At 43.5% G+C, this 20686-nt stretch overlaps 1 protein-coding gene across 1 annotated transcript in view; it reads left to right on the top strand.

The window, feature by feature from the left end:
- Positions 1–9608: 9608 nt before the first annotated feature.
- The window catches only part of ERICH6B (glutamate rich 6B), a gene marked incomplete at both ends in the record, with an annotated part of 35459 nt that continues 24381 nt past the window's right edge, over positions 9609–20686 (top strand). The window contains 4 exons of the mRNA XM_081083904.1: positions 9609–9731; positions 13807–13943; positions 16118–16179; positions 18534–18688. Of these exons, the coding sequence (XP_080940030.1) occupies positions 9609–9731; positions 13807–13943; positions 16118–16179; positions 18534–18688 (477 nt within the window). The remainder of the gene's footprint in view (positions 9732–13806; positions 13944–16117; positions 16180–18533; positions 18689–20686) is intronic.

The raw sequence follows: 20686 nt of genomic DNA, 5'->3' as shown, positions 1-20686 counted from the left end.
GAAAGAACCAGGGATCTTGTTAAAATGCAGATTCTGACTCAGTAGGTCTGAGATCCTGCATTTCTCACAAACACCAGCAGCAGCTATTGCTGCTGCTCCATGGACCACACCAGGTTTTAGAACAGCTTATGGATTTGTGCCTTTGGGAATCACCAACCCAGCCCAGCCCAGCCCAGCTGTCTAAGGTAGAAAGGAATCCACTAGCAGGTGAAAAGAGCGCTGAGTTGCAGAGCTGGGCTGCTCACTTCTTGGAGTGGACACCCAGCTGGTTATTCACTGCCATTCCCCACCCGCATCTCATCTCTAACAGGGGATCTGTCCTGCAAGGCAAACACGCATGGCTCCAACAGCTCTCCCAGGCTCAGGGACTGCAGTTCTGTCAAGAAAAACATTACAGGACAAGAATTGATTGGATGGGGGGAAATTAAGATTTGTTCTTTTTTTTTCCTTTTTTTATTGATTAAGGTATTACATATGTGTCCTTATCCCCCCCTATTGTCCCTCCACCCACCTCCCACTCATGCCCTCAACTCCCTGCTGTCTGTGTCCATTGGATAGGCTTATATGCATGCATGCAAGTCCTTTGATTGATTTCTTCCCCTTACCCCCACCCTCCCCTACCTTCCCTCTGAGGTTTGATGGTCTGACTGATGCTTCTCTGTCTCTGGATCTGTTTTTGTTCAGCAGTTTATGTTGTTCACTATATTCCATAAATGAGTGAGAGCATGGGATATTTATCTTTCTCTGACTGACATTTCGCTTAGCATAATGCTCTCCAGATCCATCCATGCTGTTGCAAATGGTAGGAGTTCCTTCCTTTTTACAGTAGCGTAGTATCCCATTGCATAGATGTACCACAGTTTTTTAATCCACTCATCTGCTGATGGGCACTTAGGCTGTTTCCAAATCTTAGCTATGGTAAATTGTGCTGCTATGAACATAGGGGTGCATATATCCTTTCTGATTGGTGTTTCTGATTTCTTGGGATATATTCCTAGAAGTGGGATCACTGGGTCAAATGGGAGTTCTATTTTTATTTTTTTGAAAAAACTCCATACTGTTCACAGTGGCTGCACCAGTCTGCATTCCCCCCAGCAGTGCAAGAGGGTTCCTTTTTCTCTGCATCTTCACCAGCACTTGTCATTTGTTGATTTGTTGATGATAGCCATTCTGACAGGTGTGAGATGGTAATTCATTGTCATTTTGATTTGCATCTCTCAGATGATTAGTGACTTTGAGCATCTATACTAATAAAAGGGTAATATGCTAATTAGACCAGATGTCTTCCAGATGTCCTTCTGGACAAAGCCACGGTGGTGGGGGCCCAGGCAGAGATGGTTAGAGGTGATCAGGCTGACAGGGGAGGGCAGTTAGGGGCGATCAGTCTGGCAGGGGAGGGAAGTTAGGGGTAATCAGGTTGGCATTGAGAGGCACTTAGGGGCAACCAGGCAGGCAAGCATTTTGGAGCCAGCAGTCCCAGATTGCAAGAGGAATGTCCAACTGCCAGTTTAGGCCCGATCCCAAAGGGGTACCAGATTAGAGAGGGTGCAGGCTGGGCTGAGGAACCCCTCCTAGCGCATGAATTCCGTGCACTGGGCCTCTAGTGTTTACATATGTCTCTTGGCCCTCCTTATGTCCTCTTTTGAAAAGTATCTATTTAGGTCCATTGCCCATTTTTTCATTGGGTCGTTTATCTTTTGTTAAGTTGTATGAGTTCCCTGTAAAATGTTGGAGATTAAACCCTTATCAGTGATAATGTTGGCAAATATATTCTCCCATGCAGTGGGCTTTCTTGTTGTTTTGTTTATGGTTTCTTTAGCTGTGCGAAAGCTTTTTATTTTGATGTAGTCCCATTTGTTTCTTTTCTCTTTAGTTTCCATTGCCCCAGGACAGTGATGGTGAACCTTTTGAGCTCGGCGTGTCAGCATTTTGAAAAACCCTAACTTAACTCTGGTGCCATGTCACATATAGAAATTTTTTGATATTTGCAACCATAGTAAAACAAAGACTTATATTTTTGATATTTATTTTATATATTTAAATGCCATTTAACAAAGAAAACTCAACCAAAAAAATGAGTTCGCATGTCACCTCTGACACGCGTGTCATAGGTTCGCCCTCACTGCCCTAGGAGCTGTGTCAGTGAAGATATTGCTTCAGCGTATGTCAGAGATTTTGCTGCCTGTGGATTCCTCTAAGATTTTTATGGTTTCCCATCTTATGTTTAAGTCCTTTATCCATTTTGAGTTTATTTTTGTGTATGGTGTAACTTGGTGGTCTAGTATCATTTTTTTTTTTTGCATGTATCTGTCCAATTTTCCCAACACCATTTATTGAAGAGACTGTCTTGACTCCATTGTATGTTCTTGCCTCCTTTGTCAAATATTAATTGGGCATAGTGGTTTGGGTCAATTTCTGGGTTCTCTATTCTATCCCATTGATCTATATGTCTGTTCTTGTGCCAGTACCAGGCAGTTTTGAGAACAGTGGCTTTGTAATACAGCTTGATATCTGGTATTGAGATCCCTCCTACTTTGTTCTTCTTTCTCAGGATCGCTGCAGCTATTCGGGGTCTTTTTTTATTCCAGATGAATTTTTGGAGAGTTTGTTCGAGGTCTGTGAAATATGCCATTAGTATTTTAATGGGGAGTGCATTGAATCTATAGATTGCTTGGGGTAGTATGGACATTTTAATGATGTTGATTCTACCAATCCATGAACACGGTATATTTCTTCCATCTGTTTATGTCTTCTTCTATCTCTTTTCTCAGTGTCTTGTAGTTTTCCGAGTACAGGTCTTTTACCTCCTTAGTTAAGTTTATTCCAAGGTATCTTAATTTTTTTTGTGCAATGGTAAATGGGATTTTTTTTTTAGTCTCTCTTTCTGTAAGTTCACTATTGGTGTATAAAAATGCCATAGATTTCTTGGCGTTAATTTCGTATCCTGCTACATTGCCGAATTAATTTATTAAGTCTAATAATTTTTTGATGGAGTCTTTAGGTTTTTCTATGTACAGTGTCATGTCACCTGCGAATAATGACAGTTTTACATCTTCTTTTCCAATTTGGATACCTTTTACTTCTTCCTCTTGTCTAATTGCTATGGCTAGCACTTCCAGAACTCTGTTGAAGAGGAGTGGTGAACGTGGGCATCCCTGTCTCATTCCTGTTCTTATGTGAAATGGTTTTAGTTTTTGCCCATTGAGTATGATGTTGGCTGTAGGTTTGTCATATAAGGCTTTTATTATGTTGAGGTATGATCCTTCTATTCCCATTTTGCTGAGGGTTTTTATCAAGAAAGGGTGTTGGATTTTGTCAAATAATTTTTCTGCATCAATTGATATGACTATGTGATTTTTATCTCTCAATTTGTTTATGTGATGTATCACGTTTATTGATTTGTGGATATTACACCATCCCTGCATCCCCAGGATAAATCCTACTTGGTCCTGGTGTATGATCTTTCTGATGTAATGCTGGATCCGATTTGCTAGAATTTTGTTGAGTATTTTGGCATCTATGTTCATGAGGGATTTTGGCCTATAATTCTCTTTCATTGTGTTGTCTTTATCTGGTTTTGGTATTAGGGTGATGCTGGCTTCATAGAATGAGCTTGGAAGTGTTCCTTCCTCTTGAATTTTTTTAATAGTCTGAGGAGGATAGGTTTTAGTTCTTCCTTGAATGTTTGATAAAACTCCCCTGTGAAGCAGTCTGGCACCGGGTTTTTGTTTGCTGGAAACTTTTTGATTACTGCTTCAATTTCTTCCATAGTTATTGTCCTATTGAGATTTTTAGATTCTTCCTTATTGAGTGTGCCAGGCCAGCATGACCAAGGGTGATCCCGAGTGGGGGTGTAAAAGGATTAAGGAAAGACAGACAAGAGAATAATAGCCGGGTCTCGGTGAGACACTGCCTCCCTGATGAGGAAACAATGACCCCGCCCACAAGCCGTGTCTTTATTTTATAGCAGATGCCATGAGACAAAGTAGGGTCGTGATCACGTTGTTTACAGCATTCTCATGAGTGTCAGCCTCACTCAACTACATGCACCCGAACTCTATCACAAGGCACATGGAGCTACGTGTTTGGACCATAGGTTCAAGCTTACAACCACAGCCATTGGCTATAATTGTTTTGGGAGGGCCCTGCTCTCCAGCTGGGACTTGCACGTGGCAATGAGAGGACCGTGTCTTTTCATTAGTCCGAGGCTTGAACCTGGCCAAAACACCGTAACTGTGCTCCACAATTGAGTTTTGAAAGGTTGTATTTTTCTAGGAAAATGTTCATTTCCTCCAGGTTGTCTAGTTTGTTGAAATAGAGGTATTCATAGTATTTTTTTAACAAACCTTTGTATTTCTGTGGGGTCTGTTGTTATTTCTCCTCTTTCATTTCTGATTTTGTTTATTTGGGTCCTCTTTCTTTGCTTCTTGGTGAGCCTGGCTTGAGGTTCATCAATCTTGTTTATCCTTTCAAATAACCAGTTCTTGGTTTCATTGATCTTTTGTATTGTTTTTTGTTTGTTTGCTTGCTTGCTTGTTTTTGGTCTCTATGTCATTTATTTCTATTCTGATCTTTATTATCTCCTTCCTTCTGCTTATTCTGGGCTTTTCTTGTTGCTCTCTTTCTAATTCTTTAAGTTATAGAGTTAGATGATTTATTACCATTTTTTCTTGTTTTTTGAGGTAGGCCTGTAGAGCTATAAACTTCCCTGTCAGGACTGCTTTCATTGTGTCCCATAGATTTTGGATTGTTGTTTTTTCATTGTCCTTTGTTTCCAGGATGTTTTTAATTTCTTCTTTGATCTCTTTGGTAACCCACTCATTGTTTAATAGCATGCTATTCAGCTTCCAAGTGTTTGGATTTTTGTTGTTGTTTTAGTGTAGTTTATTTCTAGTATTATGCCATTGTGGTCTGAGAAGATGCTTGATATGATTTCAATATTCTTGAATTTGGAGAGAGTTTGCCTGTGACCCAATATGTGGTCTATCTTTGAAAATGACCCATGTGCACTTGAGAAGAATGTATATTCCATGCCTTTCAGGTGAAATGTCCTGAAGATGTCAATTAAGTTCATCTGATCTAGTGAAACATTTAGGATTGCTGTTTCTTTGTTGATTTTTTTGTCTAGAGAGTTTATCCAGTAATGTCAGTGGAGTATCAAAGTTCCCTACTATGACTGTATTGTTGTTAATCTCCCCCTTAATATCTTTCAGGAGTTTTTTTATGTAGTTGACTGTATTGGGTGCATATATGTTTATGCACCAGGGTTATATCCTCTTGTTGTAATGATCCCTTTAGTATTATGAAGTAGCCTTCCTTATCTCTTGTTATGGCCTTCACTTTGAGGTCTCATTTGTCAGATATAAGTACTGTTACTCCAGCATTTTTTCCATTTCCATTTGCCTGGAAGATATTTTTCCATCCCTTCACTTTTAGTCTGTGTGAGTTCCTTGTTCTCAGGTGGGTCTTGTAAATAGCATATATATGGGTCATGTTTTCTTATCCATTCAGCAACTAGATGTCTTTTGATTGGAACATTTAGTCCGTTTAAAGTTATTATTGATAAGTACTTGTTTGTAGCCATTTTTATTTTTTGTGCCTGTGTTCCTTCTTCCCTTTTTATTTCTTCTTTTTGCACCAGTCCCTTTAGTGTTTCTTGCCTTGCTGGCATGGTGGTGATGACCCTCTTAGCCTTTTTTTGTCTGTGAAGCTCATTTCCCCTTCAATTTTGAATGATAGCCTTGCTGGGTATAGTATTCTTTGATTCAGTCTCTTGCTTTGCATCACTTTGTGAACTTCCTTCCATTACTTTCTGGTCTGATGTGTTTCTGTTGAAAAATCATTTGATAATCTCATTGGATATCCTTTGTACATAACTTTTTGCCTCTCTCTTGCAGCCTTTAAGATTCTCTCTTTGTCCTGAACATTTGCCATTGTAATTACAACGTGTCTTGGTGTGAGTCTTTTCAGATTCATCTTGTTTGGGACTCTCTGTGCTTGTGTGACTCTTTTCTTTCCCACATCAGGGAAGTTTTCTGACATTATTTCTTCAAATAAGTTTTCTAACCCTTGTTCCTCTTCCTGTCGTTCTAGTACCCCTATTATTCATATTTTGCTTTGTTTCATGTTGTCCGAAAGCTTCCTTAGGCTTTCCTCTTGTCTTTTAATATTTTTCTCCAATTGCAGTTCAGTTTGGGTGTGTTTTGCTTCCCTGTCTACTAATTTGCTAATTCATTTCTCTGCTTCTCCTAGTCTACTGTTGAAACTTTCCATAGTGTTTTTTATTGCAGCTGTATTACTCTTTATTTCTTCTTGAGTGTTACATAAGTTGTTAGTTTTTTCATCTATCCAGTTTACGAACTGTATGGCCCTTATTCCGAATTCTTTTTCTGGCATATTGCATGCCTCCATTTCACTTAGCTCCTTTTCTGGCAATTCCTCCTTTTCTTTCCTTTGGGGGTGTCTTTGTCTCCCTATTTTTGCTTTCACCAAAGGAACTAGGTGTCAAGTCATGTGGGGGCTGCTCCTCGGGTGGCCATGGCAGTGGCTGCTCCTCAGTTGGCCACAGCTCCTCTGGTTCATGTTGCTTGCATGGCTGCTTGCAGCAGTGGTGGCTGCTCTGGCTGGGGGGAGGGGAGGTGTGCTGCTTTTGCGGCTGCTGCTCCTCAGATAGGGACAGGCTGCAAGAGGCTCCTGCTCCTCAGACAGAGGTGGGCTGCTCAAGCGGCTGCTGCTTGTGTGGTCATGGCACCCTGGGCTAAAGCATTGGGCCAGCCAGAGGGTAGCGTGCTTCTGAACTCACAGGAGCCTGTGGCCAGGGTGGCTGAGTCTCAGTGACCGTGGGACTACAGCCAAGGCAGCAGGTCCCTGGCGGAGGTGGCTGTAGAGTCCTGGGTGGTGTCTGAGGGCATCCTGGGTGGAGGTGAGGCTGCTCTCTCAGTCACAGCAGCTCTCCCCTTCAAGAAGGCATGGCCTCTGCAGTAGATCCTGCCACCCAGGATTGTTTGTTATGGTAGCAGAGGCTGCCTGGTTAGGCGAGCCTAGTCTTGCCTGCCCCTGAAAGTCCTGTGGTATCTAACTGTCCCTCACTCATGTGCACACGCACACACCCCACACCTCCACACACTCCCCTTTCACTCCCTCATTCACTCATGCTCTCTCCCTCACTGCAGCCATTTTCCTGCCTCTGTAGTTGGGTCTGGAGTGTTACTGACCCATTTGTGGGTGGAGTCTCCTCTCCGGGTGTCTGGTTATGTCCATATTGGCCACAAAGGTACCCAGCAAACTGCCCAACCTGGGCCCCTCAAAGGCCTCAGCCAGGGATGGCCCAGTACACAGGTCAGGGGAGCTAGTGGGCTGCATTGACCTCGCATGGGCACACGCCACCAGCTACCCCAAGATTTGTTTTTAATCATATGTGGGGCAGACACACTCCACTTTAGGGAATTCTATATGCCAGGCACCTACCTACATTGGCACTGCTCCTCTGAGCCACCCTGAAGAGGAAGCTTCTTGTCCCCATCACATAGGTGAGAGGAGTAGAGGGAAAGGGCTGCATGCCATGTGGAAGTGACCAGGTCTTGTGTGACAGGCTGACACTCCCCTCCCCCACCTCACCAAGCCTCCCATAAAGCAATTTCAGGAGAAAATAATGATCTCACTCCAACAAAGACAGGGGTTGATGGAAATCCTCAAAGGGAAAGTTGATGAGGAATAAGCTTTTCCTTCTCATTCAGGCCCAGATATGCCTGTTATTGTGTATTTACTGTGCTTGTCTTGACAGGTCAACAGTGCCATTGATGTTAGTAAGGTTAATTATGTCAAGTCAGACACTTGTGAATACTGCTGTTCAGTATTCAGGACTGCCAAGTCACCTTCTTCCCCTGATAAACACCTTCTTTCCCCCTCAACTTAACTGTGTATTATTTCATAAAGCCTGTTCAAGTAGGGCAATCGCAAACGATGGGGATTGGCTACACTCTCAGGGCCAGCGCCAGACTCTTATTCTCAGTCTAGGGCAGCAATGCTCAAAGTCTTCCCTGGAGGCACTGCCACTCTGGCCCTGCTGCTCCGCAGGTCTCCTCTCCCGTGACAACCCAAAGGAGCTCCCTGACTTGCATTCCCTTGGGTTCTTGCTGGGTTTTCCTGGATGGCTTTTTCAAACTTCTCTTAGCTGTGTCCAGTTCTGGGACATCCAGTGTTTTGGGGACCGAGCTGAAAGAGGCCCTAGCTTTTGCCAGTTGTCAGTACCACAGTGAGATGATATGTTCCTGTGGGAACTCCAGAAAAGAACTGCCGCGGGGGAGGCGGGGTGCGGCAGCGGGGCGGGGCAGGGGGCGGGGGGGGGGGGGCGGGAGGGATCCTGTCTAGCCCAGGATCCACCACAGATGGGCAGGTTTCTGCCAGGAAAAAACCAAAGCTGGTGCAGGAGGTTTGTAGGCAGAAAGGGCCCTGAGCCTGGTGTGCGTACAGGCAGTCCCAACTAGGTGGAATTCTCCATCCACCAGGAGCCCGACAGAGTCAGAGCTTTTATTCTGAACCAAAATTGGGAAGAAGTACAAAAATAACATGTGTGGAGATCACAAAGGACATCCCTTCTCCATCCCCAAAGGCACAATAGGGACACAAAATCAGACAACATGAGTCATCCCTGTGCCAGCCGGGAGGGTGCTCAGGCCTCTCTGGATGGCCCAGCTCAAAGGGGTGGGTGCCACTCTGAAGCTCAGCTACAGGCCCAGTAAACTCCCTGGAGGCCCAATTCTCAGAGAGAGCCCTTCCTGCCAGTTCTGCCTCAGGGTGGACACCTTCCAGGAGCAGGAAAGCAAGACCTAAGCTGTAATTATCAATTCCTTGATTCAGTTTGCACCCCTTCAACACTGGAAACTTGAAGCCTCTTTCCTGGCCAGAGAGTCACCAGGCTGTGGCTGACCTTGAGAACAAAGGCATTCGTTATCTCCAATAGACCTTTTTTACAGTTCACTGGCTTGGGGATTCACCTCTTATGCTTTAATTTGCAGTTATGAACCATATGCAATTCCAGAAATTGGCAATTTTTTATAAAACTGGCAGGAGGTAGGAATATTTTTCAGGATTTCCAAGAGAAAATCACACTCAGAAGATAACTCTCTCAGAATGAAATCTAAAGTGCTTCCCTCAGCCTACTGGGTGAGCTGGCCCTGCCCCCTCTCTCCCCTCCAGCCACCCTCCTTCACGCTCACTCCTCTCCAGGCATACTGTGTCTCTTGCGGTTTGTGAAATAGGCCAACCACGCTCCCACTCACTCTCACCTCAGGGCCTTTGCACCTGCTGGCCTCCTGGCAGAAATGCTCTTCCCCAGCTTTCTGCCTGCTTCATTCAGGACTCACTCAATTGTCCTTTGGTCAGATAAACCTCCACTAGACACCAGGAGCACACACTCACTTTCCTAAGTCAGCCACTGAAGCTTATCCTTTTGTTCCTATTGTATTAATATCTTCAAGTTGAATGTTAGGAAATTTGACGAATTCATATAAAGCCTTTTTGATGGTGTGTGCGTTTTTATTTAAAGGGGCAAGAGTAAATGCTGTAAATCTGTTTTATTTTGGTTTTGGTTTTCGTTCCTCTTCCAAATGTCTTTCCTTTGCTTTGCCTTCCAATTGAAAGCCAAGAAGTCGGTCCCTCGAAGTAGCTTCTATGAGGCTATATTAAAAGAGCGCCCTGACATACTGGATGGCATGGACCTTGATGACAGTGTAAGTTGGATAAAAACGTGAGACCACCTTGCTTCCATGTTGGGGCAGGAAGCCCCAGGTCAGCTGGCACTGCCTCATGAGCCCTGATATTCTTCGCTTTACTCTGTTGTTAGCACAGCCCAAATGAGCTTTCCTTATAACAGACCTACATGTCAATGACGCACATTCAACCAAAGAGGATCTTAGAATGCCTGAGGTGTTGCTCCAGGGCCTGAGTTTCAGAGGGCCCTGCTGGTGACTTAAACAAATATCCTCAAGATTGCTTTGAGTCCTGGCCAGGTGGCTCAGTTTATTGGAGCATCGTCCCATACACCAAAAGGTTGTGGGTTTCATTCCCAGTCAGGGCACATATCTGGGTAACAGAGGCAACCGATTGATGTTTCTCTCTTATCTCTGTAACTACCTACCTACCTATCTACCTATCTCCCCCACCCCCTTCTTCACTCTCTGAAATCAGTAAAAATATATATTTGGGTGAGAATTTAAAAAAAGATTGCTTTTGAAATCAGGAAAGTTCAAACAAAACATAAATCATCTAGATCTCAAGGCAAATCGTTCTGTGTAGAAACCCTTTGTAAAAATGAAGTTAGATTCTGGGAAGAATACGTAGATGTACTTTTCCCACTAAGTACAGCATAAAACCCTAGACATTACATATAAAAGAAGCATAAGAAACTTCTGAAAGGCAGAGAGAAGGCCGACTGGCTAGGGACCTGGGGACTTCATGAATGACATGGCAGCGAGTTTCCTGAGTTTTCTTTTTACTTCACGTGTCCCAGGCTGGGTGCCAGCAAAGACAGCAGCCAACAACCAAACAAGCACAGACAGCAAAACGCCTAACGAAAGCCTGGTGTTTCTAACCCAAGGGTAGGCATGGGGCAGCCTAGCAAGCTAAACCTTAAACGGCCCCCTCTGCAAGCAAACACCACAACCAACAGTAGTGAACCACCTAAGGGGTCTGCAGTGCTGCTAGCACAGCCTTCGGCGGGGCACAGAACCAGCCCTGGAGGGTCAGCAGGCTTCCTTTCCCCAAGGGTGCCCAGTAACCAAGATGAGATGGACGTCATGACAGCATGAGCAAGCCTTGCCTCTGTAGTATGTGGTATTGTCTTTATTGCATCAATTTCTTCCCTGCTGGCACAGCCTAGTGGCTCTAATTCCATGTCAGACGTCCAAGACTGACCACACATGTGGACTCAGGTGGAAGCGTTATGATGCATCCTCTCCGCTATGGCTAAGAAACCTCTCAGGACTGTAGGTACTAGCTACAATCACAAGACTGAAATCGTGTATCCCTGGAAATCAGGAAATCAATATTAAGCAGATGTATTTTTCTAAACTTACAAAAGAAAAGGCAAAAAAAGAAAAACAACTAAGTTGTTTGTTTTAATTGGGAAATGTTCTGGTCTCAATTCATATTTAGCCTTAAATTTCATACTTGCCTCTATATATATTACAGGGTAGGGCAAAAGTAGGTTTATAGTTGTTCATATGAAAAATAATACAATAATTAATAGTCATACAGGAATAAAGTCTGTGTTTTGCATACTCACAACTGTAAATCTACTTTTACCCACCCTGTGTATTAATAAGAATTGCTTTTCAAGTACTGAAATACCACGCCCAAGGGAGAAAAAAGATTGCACAAGAGCTTAGATTCACTGCATAGCATTTACTAAGACAGAAAAGTAACTCTGGCATTTTAGAAACATTTTTCAGCAAGAGTGAAAATCTAAAGAAATTGTTTGATTTAGGAACTGGAATCATTCAGAAACCTTCAGCATGCCTGCCCATTGAGGATTAGCTGTATGGGCGGAGCTGCGGTCACAGGCAGAGGGGAGTCTCTTGGGTCACTGTGCTAGCTGCTGCATGAGCACGGCACTTTGGGAGGGTTCCGTGTGACAGGTGAGCTGTGCAGGCTAGCTCCGATCACAAGCACCTCGCCTCGTCATCTCAGGGGCTTTGCCCTGGTGACAAAGTATGGCATAGAGTTGGGAGATACAATCCCCCTGCTGTCTATACCACTCTGTCCCCAAGGATCAGAAGCTTACGAGGATGCTGAGACAACAAATACTGACACTCTCGTGATAGGCAGCTATACAGCGAGGCTAAGCAGTATGTCTCCAAGCCCTGTCGTCAGCAGCAGATGCGAACAGCTGGGACCAAAGCAGGACAGAAAGGATGGAATGAATGTCACAGGAGACCTACAGCTGAAAGACTTTTGAGGCCCCTATGGGGGGATACCAGAAGCCACTGGGGTACAAACTAGGGAGGAGTTGAAGTCCTCCCATTTGGATCGGGATTATCAATCAATATTTTGGTTATTCTGACAGTTCAATTACTTTGCTATTCTTGATTCACTTTGTTTGTTTTATTTCTATGACATGTCCATGAATCACAAACCCTGCTATGCAAACTCTTTTGGTTGCAAGAACCAGAGATTCACCCAGGAGTTATCTCTGGGCATGAGAGAACTCATCACTGGAGTGCCCAACACACCTACCGTGATGATGAGGATAGTTCTACTAGGCTGGGGAAGCAAATGGGTCCACCTCACAAGGTGTCCATGCTGGCTAAATCGAATGGGGTGGCACAGCCTAGGTGGGATGAGAACTTCAACTAGGCCCACCCAGTGGGTCTGTTGTGTAGTGGATACAGTGAGCACTGTATTTTCTTGTGAATAAAACATAGAATCCAAAGAAGATGCTGACAGATCACTGGCCTAATAGGAAATTGCTCCACCCAAGAGCAGGATTGTCAATAATGAGGAATTTAGAGGCAAGACACCACGGGCCTTAACCTCAACCTGGCCTGAAACACCGATTCCAGTGTTAAAAGGTAAACTGAGGTATATTTAAACATGTTAAGAGTTTATTTGAGCATACATCAACTGGAATTGTCATCATCAAATCAGAAGTGGTTGCGAATGCTTCACTGATAGGAGCTGGGAAGAGGTTTTTAGAGAGAAAAGCGGAAACAAGAAAGGAAATTATTGATTGGCCATAGCTTAAAGCTAGCTGGTTGCTTGTGTTTGGTTGTCCTTGGGTTTTGATTTTGTAACCTTGGGGCATTGACAGGCTTAGATTCTGGTTGTTTATGTAGGACACCACAGCCTTAGCGCTACCCCAGGCTAATGACCTCCTTGTTTAATTAATTTAATACCAGCAATGGGCAAAGGCTGGGAATCAGACAAGCTAGATCTGAGGCATCCCAGCTTTCTCCATAGCTTATAAAAACTGGCCAAACACAGTTTTATCTTAAATCTGTCCCAGATCACATACAGCTCTAAGTCCATTGGTCTTCCGCTTATTATTAAAAACCAATAAGTTAATGGCATACTATACATTATCAGATGTTGAACAACAATAATGACAACTTCAGTTTCTAGGTGTGCAGGGCAACATGACAGATCCATGGATTTCTTCAACAGCAAGCCAACTTCCATCTTCTGGCAAAAGGGACCCAAAAAAGGAAATGCTTGTGAAGACCCACCTATGGGTCAGTCCCAGTTAACAGCATGGACTTGGGATAGAACAATCAAGTTTACAAAATAAAAAGGCAGCTTGCAATGTCATTACTTTGGGAGAATCTTTAAACACAGGATTGTCCACTGTAGTAACATGCCAGGTACCACACTGCTTTCTGAAGACAGTCATTGTTCACATTGAATAAATAACCAACCGCTTGGAAGTTGGTCATTCCTAGAACTCAGAAAGCCTGTTAAGCTCTTAAAGCATGAAAGCATTTTTACTTTCTATAGCCATCTCCACATTTGGAAAAAGAGCAAAATTTTGCCCTTGGCCAGGTAGCTCAGTTGGTTAGAGCATCACCCAGTATGCTAAAGTTGCAGTTTTGGCAAATCGGATGTTTCTCTACCTACCTACCTACCTATCTCTCCTTTTCTTTTTCTAAAAATCAATAATTTTTTTAAATGAGCATAGTTTTCTCCTCTCAAAAGATTGCTAGAAAAAATCTTGAGGGAGTTGGGAAGTGAGTAGAGGGTATGATAATAATGGAAATATTCTTTAAAACAAATCTTGCTAGCCAGATATCTTATTCTCTGATCCTTTTGTAGCTTTTTAAGAGCTCCTATCACACAGTATTTAAGACCGTGCTCAAAGAACAGGCTGCTCACAGTGAACTGGAAGAGGATACTGACATTCCCCTGACTGGCCAACTGGAAAGTGAAACCAGAAGGAAACTGAGAATTCTGTAAGTGGCTGGAGAGATGAGGTATTGGTCAGTGGGTTTAGGTAGGTTAAAGATAGTAGTAGGGCAGTGTAAATTGGGCCACCAGAGGAAAGAGCAAGGCCAGTGCCAGAAGGTCCCCTGAGTCAAAAAGCAAGCACAAGACAGGCACAAGGGCAAGGAAATTGACAAGCTTGGGAGATACGGGATAGGACCAAAGATAGGCAATGACAAAGGTTGGAAATCCAGAGCAAGAAAGTCTTGAAGAGACTATGAACTTGTACAAAAGTCTGGGGAGCAAGGCTCAAGACTCTGGGCCTTTTAAAAGAGGGGACAGTCAGGGAATGGAGATCCCAGGCATCTGCCCAAGAAATTCCCTGGCCTTATCCTGGGCTAAGCCAGTGCTCTTTCCTGCTTCCTGGAGAGGGAAAGCCATGAGGTTCACTGACCTGGGAGCAATGGCCAGACCCTCTATTCAGAGTAGAGAATGACGAAGATGTGGCTGGCACCAAGCCTTTCTAGTTGGCATGACCCCAGGCACAAAATGTTCCAGATCCCCACTTGTGCATCCACCCGGTGCTGCATTTCCACTCATCCAGCTGTCAAACACCTTGGTGAGCAAGTTGTTCTTAGGCCTCCCATGAGTCTATCGCAAACTCTCTGGCAGTGGCGCCAAGGAACAGGCTGTGAGGGATGGGGTGTCCTGTATAATCTCCCTCGTGAGTCGAAGCTTTTACAAAAGTCAGGAAGAGAGATTGCCAGCAACTTCCGCTTTGGACTCACAGTGTCTTGGGGCCAGAGACCTCTGAGGTTTCTCTAGGAAAGGGGAAAGCAAACATCCAAGCTTTCAGAACCTTATACAGCTGTACAAACAAATGCCAGAAAACATCCCAAAAGTTATTCTACCTCATGTATGACATTCTACGCCCATTCCTTCCCATTTAAGCTTATTACCGGTGCTCATTCTAACCTGATTGCACTCAACAAATATTTCCTGAGCACCTACTCTGTGCTGGTCTGTGTGTTGATCTTTACAGTAGTGTGTGCCCAAGAGCCGCTGCCATTGAGGAGCTACCTAGTAAGATTCCACTAGCTTGCAAAAGTGGACAAAGAAGGGCATTGGGTGCCTCTGTCTGGACCCTTCACTGGAGTTTTAACTCTTGCATATACTAGTATTTGGCATCCTCTCTTGGCCTGTGGAATAGGTCTCACCCCACTCACTCCTTGGTCCTCACCCTCTCACAGGTAATAGTAGGCTAGATAACTTCTCCCATTCCATTAAAAGTGCTAGCAAATAAAATGAAAACATTTCGTATACATGGCCCATGAAGAACCCATTCTCGAGTTCCGTTATTGCTTTTAAAGCACAAGTAGTAAACCTTAGCTCTCTGCCAAGTGAATTCATTCAGCCCTTCCCAGCAATTTGTTTCCTGGGTTGAATTATCATGCACTCTTTAAGGATTCTTAACTGAAAACTTAAAATCTGTCATGTTAAAGGCCTTCCTCCAGATCTAATTAAGCTGGAATGCTCACTCCTGACACATTCCCTTTCAAAAATATTCTGATCTGAGAACCAGGAAACACAGCTACCCCTGGAGGTCCCTTTAGTTGGGAGGACAACAGCCCAAGCCATTGACATGCCAGGATGACTTGCTTTGTGTATTGACATGAGAGGACCTTAGGGCTTGAGTATTTTGAAAAGCTGTGCCTTGGTGTGGCTTTCATGGTGAGTCATTCTGAATGGGATTACTGAAAATCTTCCTGCTAAATGCACAGGGGTTTCCAATGGCACAAACAATGCTGTTTTTTCACGTTGTTTCCAAATGTCACCTTCACTGGGATACGCACAAGGCATAGAAAAATCAAGCTTAACTCATAGACCCAGTCTGGCATTTCTGCCTTGTTCCTGCCCTCAAGCTGGTCCTCACTAAATTTATTTTAAAAGTTTGGGGGTCAGCCCAGGTGCCCAGGTTGAAGGCCAATTAGAGGCAAGGAAAGAAGCACCAAGCCTATGCCATGTGATGTTCCTTTACTCCTCAGCTCTGATTGGAAGAATAGCTGGGTCTGAAAGAGCCGTCAGCCCAACATTCCACCTATGAAAAGGACTTGGAAGGTTCTAGCACTGGCTACACTGTGTAGCGTGACATATAAACAGGAATTTAGTCTCAGTTTTTAAAGATAACTCACATTCCTTTCAGGTTGAAGACAAACATTGAAAAGTACAAGGAAGTAATTCACTGGATTATGGAGAAACGTGGAAGTAAGGACTTCTCTACCATTTTCCATCTGTGACTGGCTCTCCTGTGTGCATTTCACTGCCTCTCACCTTCTGCCATGTCCGGAAAGGAGCCAGAAGTGCTCATTCCCTCATTTGAGCCCCTACTGGTCTATTGAGGTCCTAGCTGCCAGGGATAAAATATGGAGAAAGATGGACACAGTCTGGGATCTCAACGGGATTATGCTTTGGTGGTGGGGTGCAGGTTGGTGGGGGTGGTGAAAATAGATAAGCAAGCAGGAAATTCACATATAGTATGGTTAAGGGATATGGTGGGAAGGGGTTGCTATGAGACCACACAGAAATAGATAATTCCTAGATCTGGGGAGGTCCAATAAGTCATTATTAACATAAACTTTGGGAAAGAAAGAGCCCTTTTTACCACATACTGAAGGCATTTGTGGTCCAGCTTTTAAGACTTGCCAATCATGGAGCTTGCCAGTTTTTGGAGTCTAATCATGGAAAGCTTGAACCAAGAGCTTAAGCTTCAAGGCTACCTAATTTAGAAACTCAAAACCACCATATGGAATATCTTTCAAATTACCAGATCCAACTAACATAGAAATGGCAATGATAACAATGGCAAACATAAGGAATCAAGCATAGTATTTTTCTCACTGAGCCAGGACACAGCTCACATTCTCTCTCAAGGAAGTGCTTCCGTTCCCAAATACCAATTTAGCCCCTGTCCTAACTCGTACAAAATAATCGCTATGGGCTAGGTACTTTCACATATGTTATCTGTTCAAATTAATTTTCATAACCATGTGAAGTAGCATAAAGAAAGTAACGCTCAGAGAGTCATTGGGTGAACATGAGCCACACTCATGTCCAAAAGCTCTCAGGCCATATCCAAGGCTCATCCTTTTGGCATGTTCAATGTGTCTAGAGAAGAAAAGTGGGGGCCTTCTAAGTCTAGGTTTCATGTTCTCAGTGGAGTTACCGAACCCTGGCATGAGAAATCTGGGGCAGGGAGAAGAAGGAATTGCCACCTTCAGTCTCTATAGTGGAAGGGCCCTGTCTCCCACCAAACTTGCACAATGGGTTAGCCCCAAGCAGGGCAGGTTTAATATGCAAGTCTTGTATTAGTCGGTAGTAAGACAATTCGATCTCCATATCCAAAGATTGAATTGTGTAAAGAGGCCTTACCTGTGTCACTCACGTATTCAGCCCAAATGGTCTCACAACACATTATTCTCTCAAGGCTGGATCCTTGAGGTGCAGCTCCAGCTGTGGGAACGGTGGGCAGAGATCCCATTCTAAGGACAGGAGATGGGGTTGAGGAGCCTCTGGTGGTCCAGGTCCAGCTCCCAGGTCAATCAGCAGTAACAGCCTCCCAATGACCTCCTCCAACACTGTGTTGATGACAAGGGATAACTAAGCTCTCTTAACCAACCACTCCTAACCTAGTTGTGGAGGGTACCAAGGTGCCCCTTCCAGTGAAGAGCTGCCCAGCTGATAGGGTGCTAGAAGCTCCTCCCCACTGCTCTGGCCACTGTTGTGCCCACTGGTTGTCAGACATCCACCCAGAGTCACTTGGAGCAGGGATTGTTTTTCAACTGTCCTTACTAGTTTAGTTCCATTTTTTCAGTTGGGGGGGAAGAAAATGGACAAAAAAGAAAATAAAAAGAAACTTCTTGTTGCTAAGAAAACTAATGCTTTAAGAATTTAAATTGTGCTTTGAATGCTTTAAGAGGACCCAATAAAAAATAGCTTTTTTTAAAAAAGTGCTTGGAACTATATATGCACCATATCTAAAAGTTTGGAGAATATATAGAAATGTTTTTAAAACTTTATAATTCTATGCTCAGACTATTTAGAATTTTCCGAAATTGAAAATTAGATATAATAAATCATGAGTGTGGTTTGAGCAAAAATGATCACAGAATCCATCATCAGACCCACACACCAAGAAAAGACCTTGCCCTACATTAAAGTAGAGTGTTAATATAGATTTATGTTTTAAGTTCAAATAATATGTTTAAAGTATGTTTTCTTTTGTAATGACTCCCCACTTTAGCCTATTTTTTAATTAATTGAGTTAGCAGCCACGCTTGTTATTGTCTTGGGGCTAGTGTGTCACCCCTCACATCCCAAGTCTGGACTGGGTGGTCTTCACATGGTATCTGGCACCTAGCACTGGGCTGGCATATTGCAGGCCTTTGATAAACAGGTGTTAAATGAATAAGTAAATAAATAAGAGTTCGAAATTCTACCCAGCTCTCTCTTCTTGCTCTTTCCTGGCAGTTTTCCTTACTTGGGAGAATATGGCCCATGTCCCAAACCCCCAAATTCTCTTGTGAAATAGATCTATGTTTTCTTTCTCTTTTCTACCAAAGCCGTATTCAGAGATTCAGATATGGTTACTCGCTCATTTAATTTATTGAGCCAAACTCAGAAGCCCACGACAGAAGGAAAAAAACCTCCTCGTATTCGTCATAAAAAGAAATTAGATACAGAAGTGGATACGGAGTGGATGAAGAGCAGCTCTGCGGTAAGTGCGGCAGTGGCATTGTTATTTTGTGCAGCTTTTAAGGTTCAGGTGGGATACTCAGACCATCCAGGAGCTGTCAAAGCCAATACACAAATTGAATACAAGAAAAATGTGTTCCATATATGGAGGCACATCGTGGGTTATCACAAATTGACTAGGGCTTTTACTAGGACTCACTGAGACTCTTCTCCCTAAAGGGCCTATATTTGGCAGTTAGGTGAGGTTGGGGGAGGGGTAAAGAAAATATATGTTATAATATATAGGTCCTTCTCCTAATAAATGTTAAACCCATGTTAAAAAAGTAATTACATAGTGAATGGATAAATAAACTGTGGTACATCCAAGCAATGGAATATTATTCAGTGATAAAAGAAATGAACTATCAAGCCATAGAAAGACATGGAGGAGCCCTAAATTCATATTCCTGTGTTAAGGAAGCCAATCTGAAAAGGCTACATACTGTATAATTTCAACTACATACCGTACAATTTTATCTTTGAACATGGTGGGGATTAGGGGCACCAATGTGCTGTGCATTTGAAAATCAAGTATAACTTAAGTCAGCCCTCCGCATACATGATTCCCAACTGAAAATCAAAAATACAGCTGACCATTGAACAACCTGAGTTAATACTGCACGGGTCTACTTACATATAGATCAGTGGGCCTGCACAGTTCAAAGCCATGTTGTTCAAGGGTCAACTGTATGACATCTGGAAAAGGCACAACTATGGGGACAATAAAAAGGTCAGTAGTTGCCAGGGGCTCGGGAGGAGACAAGAATGAACAGGTGCAGCACGGAAGAATTTTAGGGCGTGAAATACTCTGTGTGATACTATAAGTGAACGCATGTCGGAGACATTTGTCTAAATCCATAGAAGGTACAACACCAAGAGTAAACCCCAATGTAAACTATAGACTTTGCATGATAATGATGTGTCAATGTAGGTTCATTGACTATATGAATATACACTAAGGTGCAGGATGGTAACAGTGGTGGAGTGTGTGTGTGTGTGTGTGTGTGTGTGTGTGTGTGTGTGATAGGGCGGGAGATATAGGGAATCTCTGTACTTTCTGCTCAATTTTGCTGTGATCTGCTCTAAAAATAAAGCTTTTTTAAAAAAATCAATCACATACTAATATTTATGAAGATGGATACTATGAAGTTATAAGTGAAAACTAGCCTCAAAATATTGGTCATTTAGAGTGAGTTAATAATCAGGTCTGAAGCTCAAGAAGGAGACACTGATGTGGGAATTAGAAAGATGTGATAGACTTATGTCTTCTGTAAATATCTATTGAGAATCTATGTCAGGCCCTCTTCTGGGTGCTGAGATACAGGGGTAAACATCACAATGCTCTTGTGCCCATAGAACTTCTGTTTCAGTTGAGGAGACAGCCAATATAAAAAAAAAATACTATTCAGTGCTATGCCAGGTGTTGGTAGGTGCCATGGGGGGGGGGGGGGTGGGGGCAGCATAAGGGGCTCTTGAGTTGTTGAGCGAGAGAGGAAGTTGCTCTAAAACCTGCAGGGCAATCTCAGAAATGCCCTTTGAGCCTAGGCATGCATGAAATGAGGGAGTGAGTATGCAAATACCGGGTGGAAGGGCATGCTAACCAGAGCAAGCAAGGAAAGCTGCGAGAGGAATAGGCAATGAGCCTCAGTGCCCAGATCAGGTAGAGCCATGTGGGCACAGCAAGACTCTGGATTTTATCCTGGAATGAGGTGAAACATTGGAAAGTCTAGAGCAGGAGACAAACATCACCTGGCTTAGTCTCTAGAAGAATCTTTCTGGCTGTTGTGTGGAAAATACATTTAAGGGACAAGAATAAAGGCAGGAAGTCCAGTTGGGAGGCACGGCATAAACTCAGGTGAGAGGTGATGGGCGTCTCTACTAAGTGGTGGCAGGAAAGGTGGTGAAAGTAGTCTGCTTTGGGATATTTTTTGAAGGGAGAACCAGGAATTGGTTTCCTGTTGAATTGGAAGTGGGGTGTGAG

This window comes from Myotis nattereri (genome assembly GCF_964212035.1).
Source record: "Myotis nattereri genome assembly, chromosome: 2".
NCBI classification, from domain to species: Eukaryota; Metazoa; Chordata; class Mammalia; order Chiroptera; family Vespertilionidae; genus Myotis; species Myotis nattereri.
This window is presented reverse-complemented; position numbering and strand designations above follow the sequence as displayed.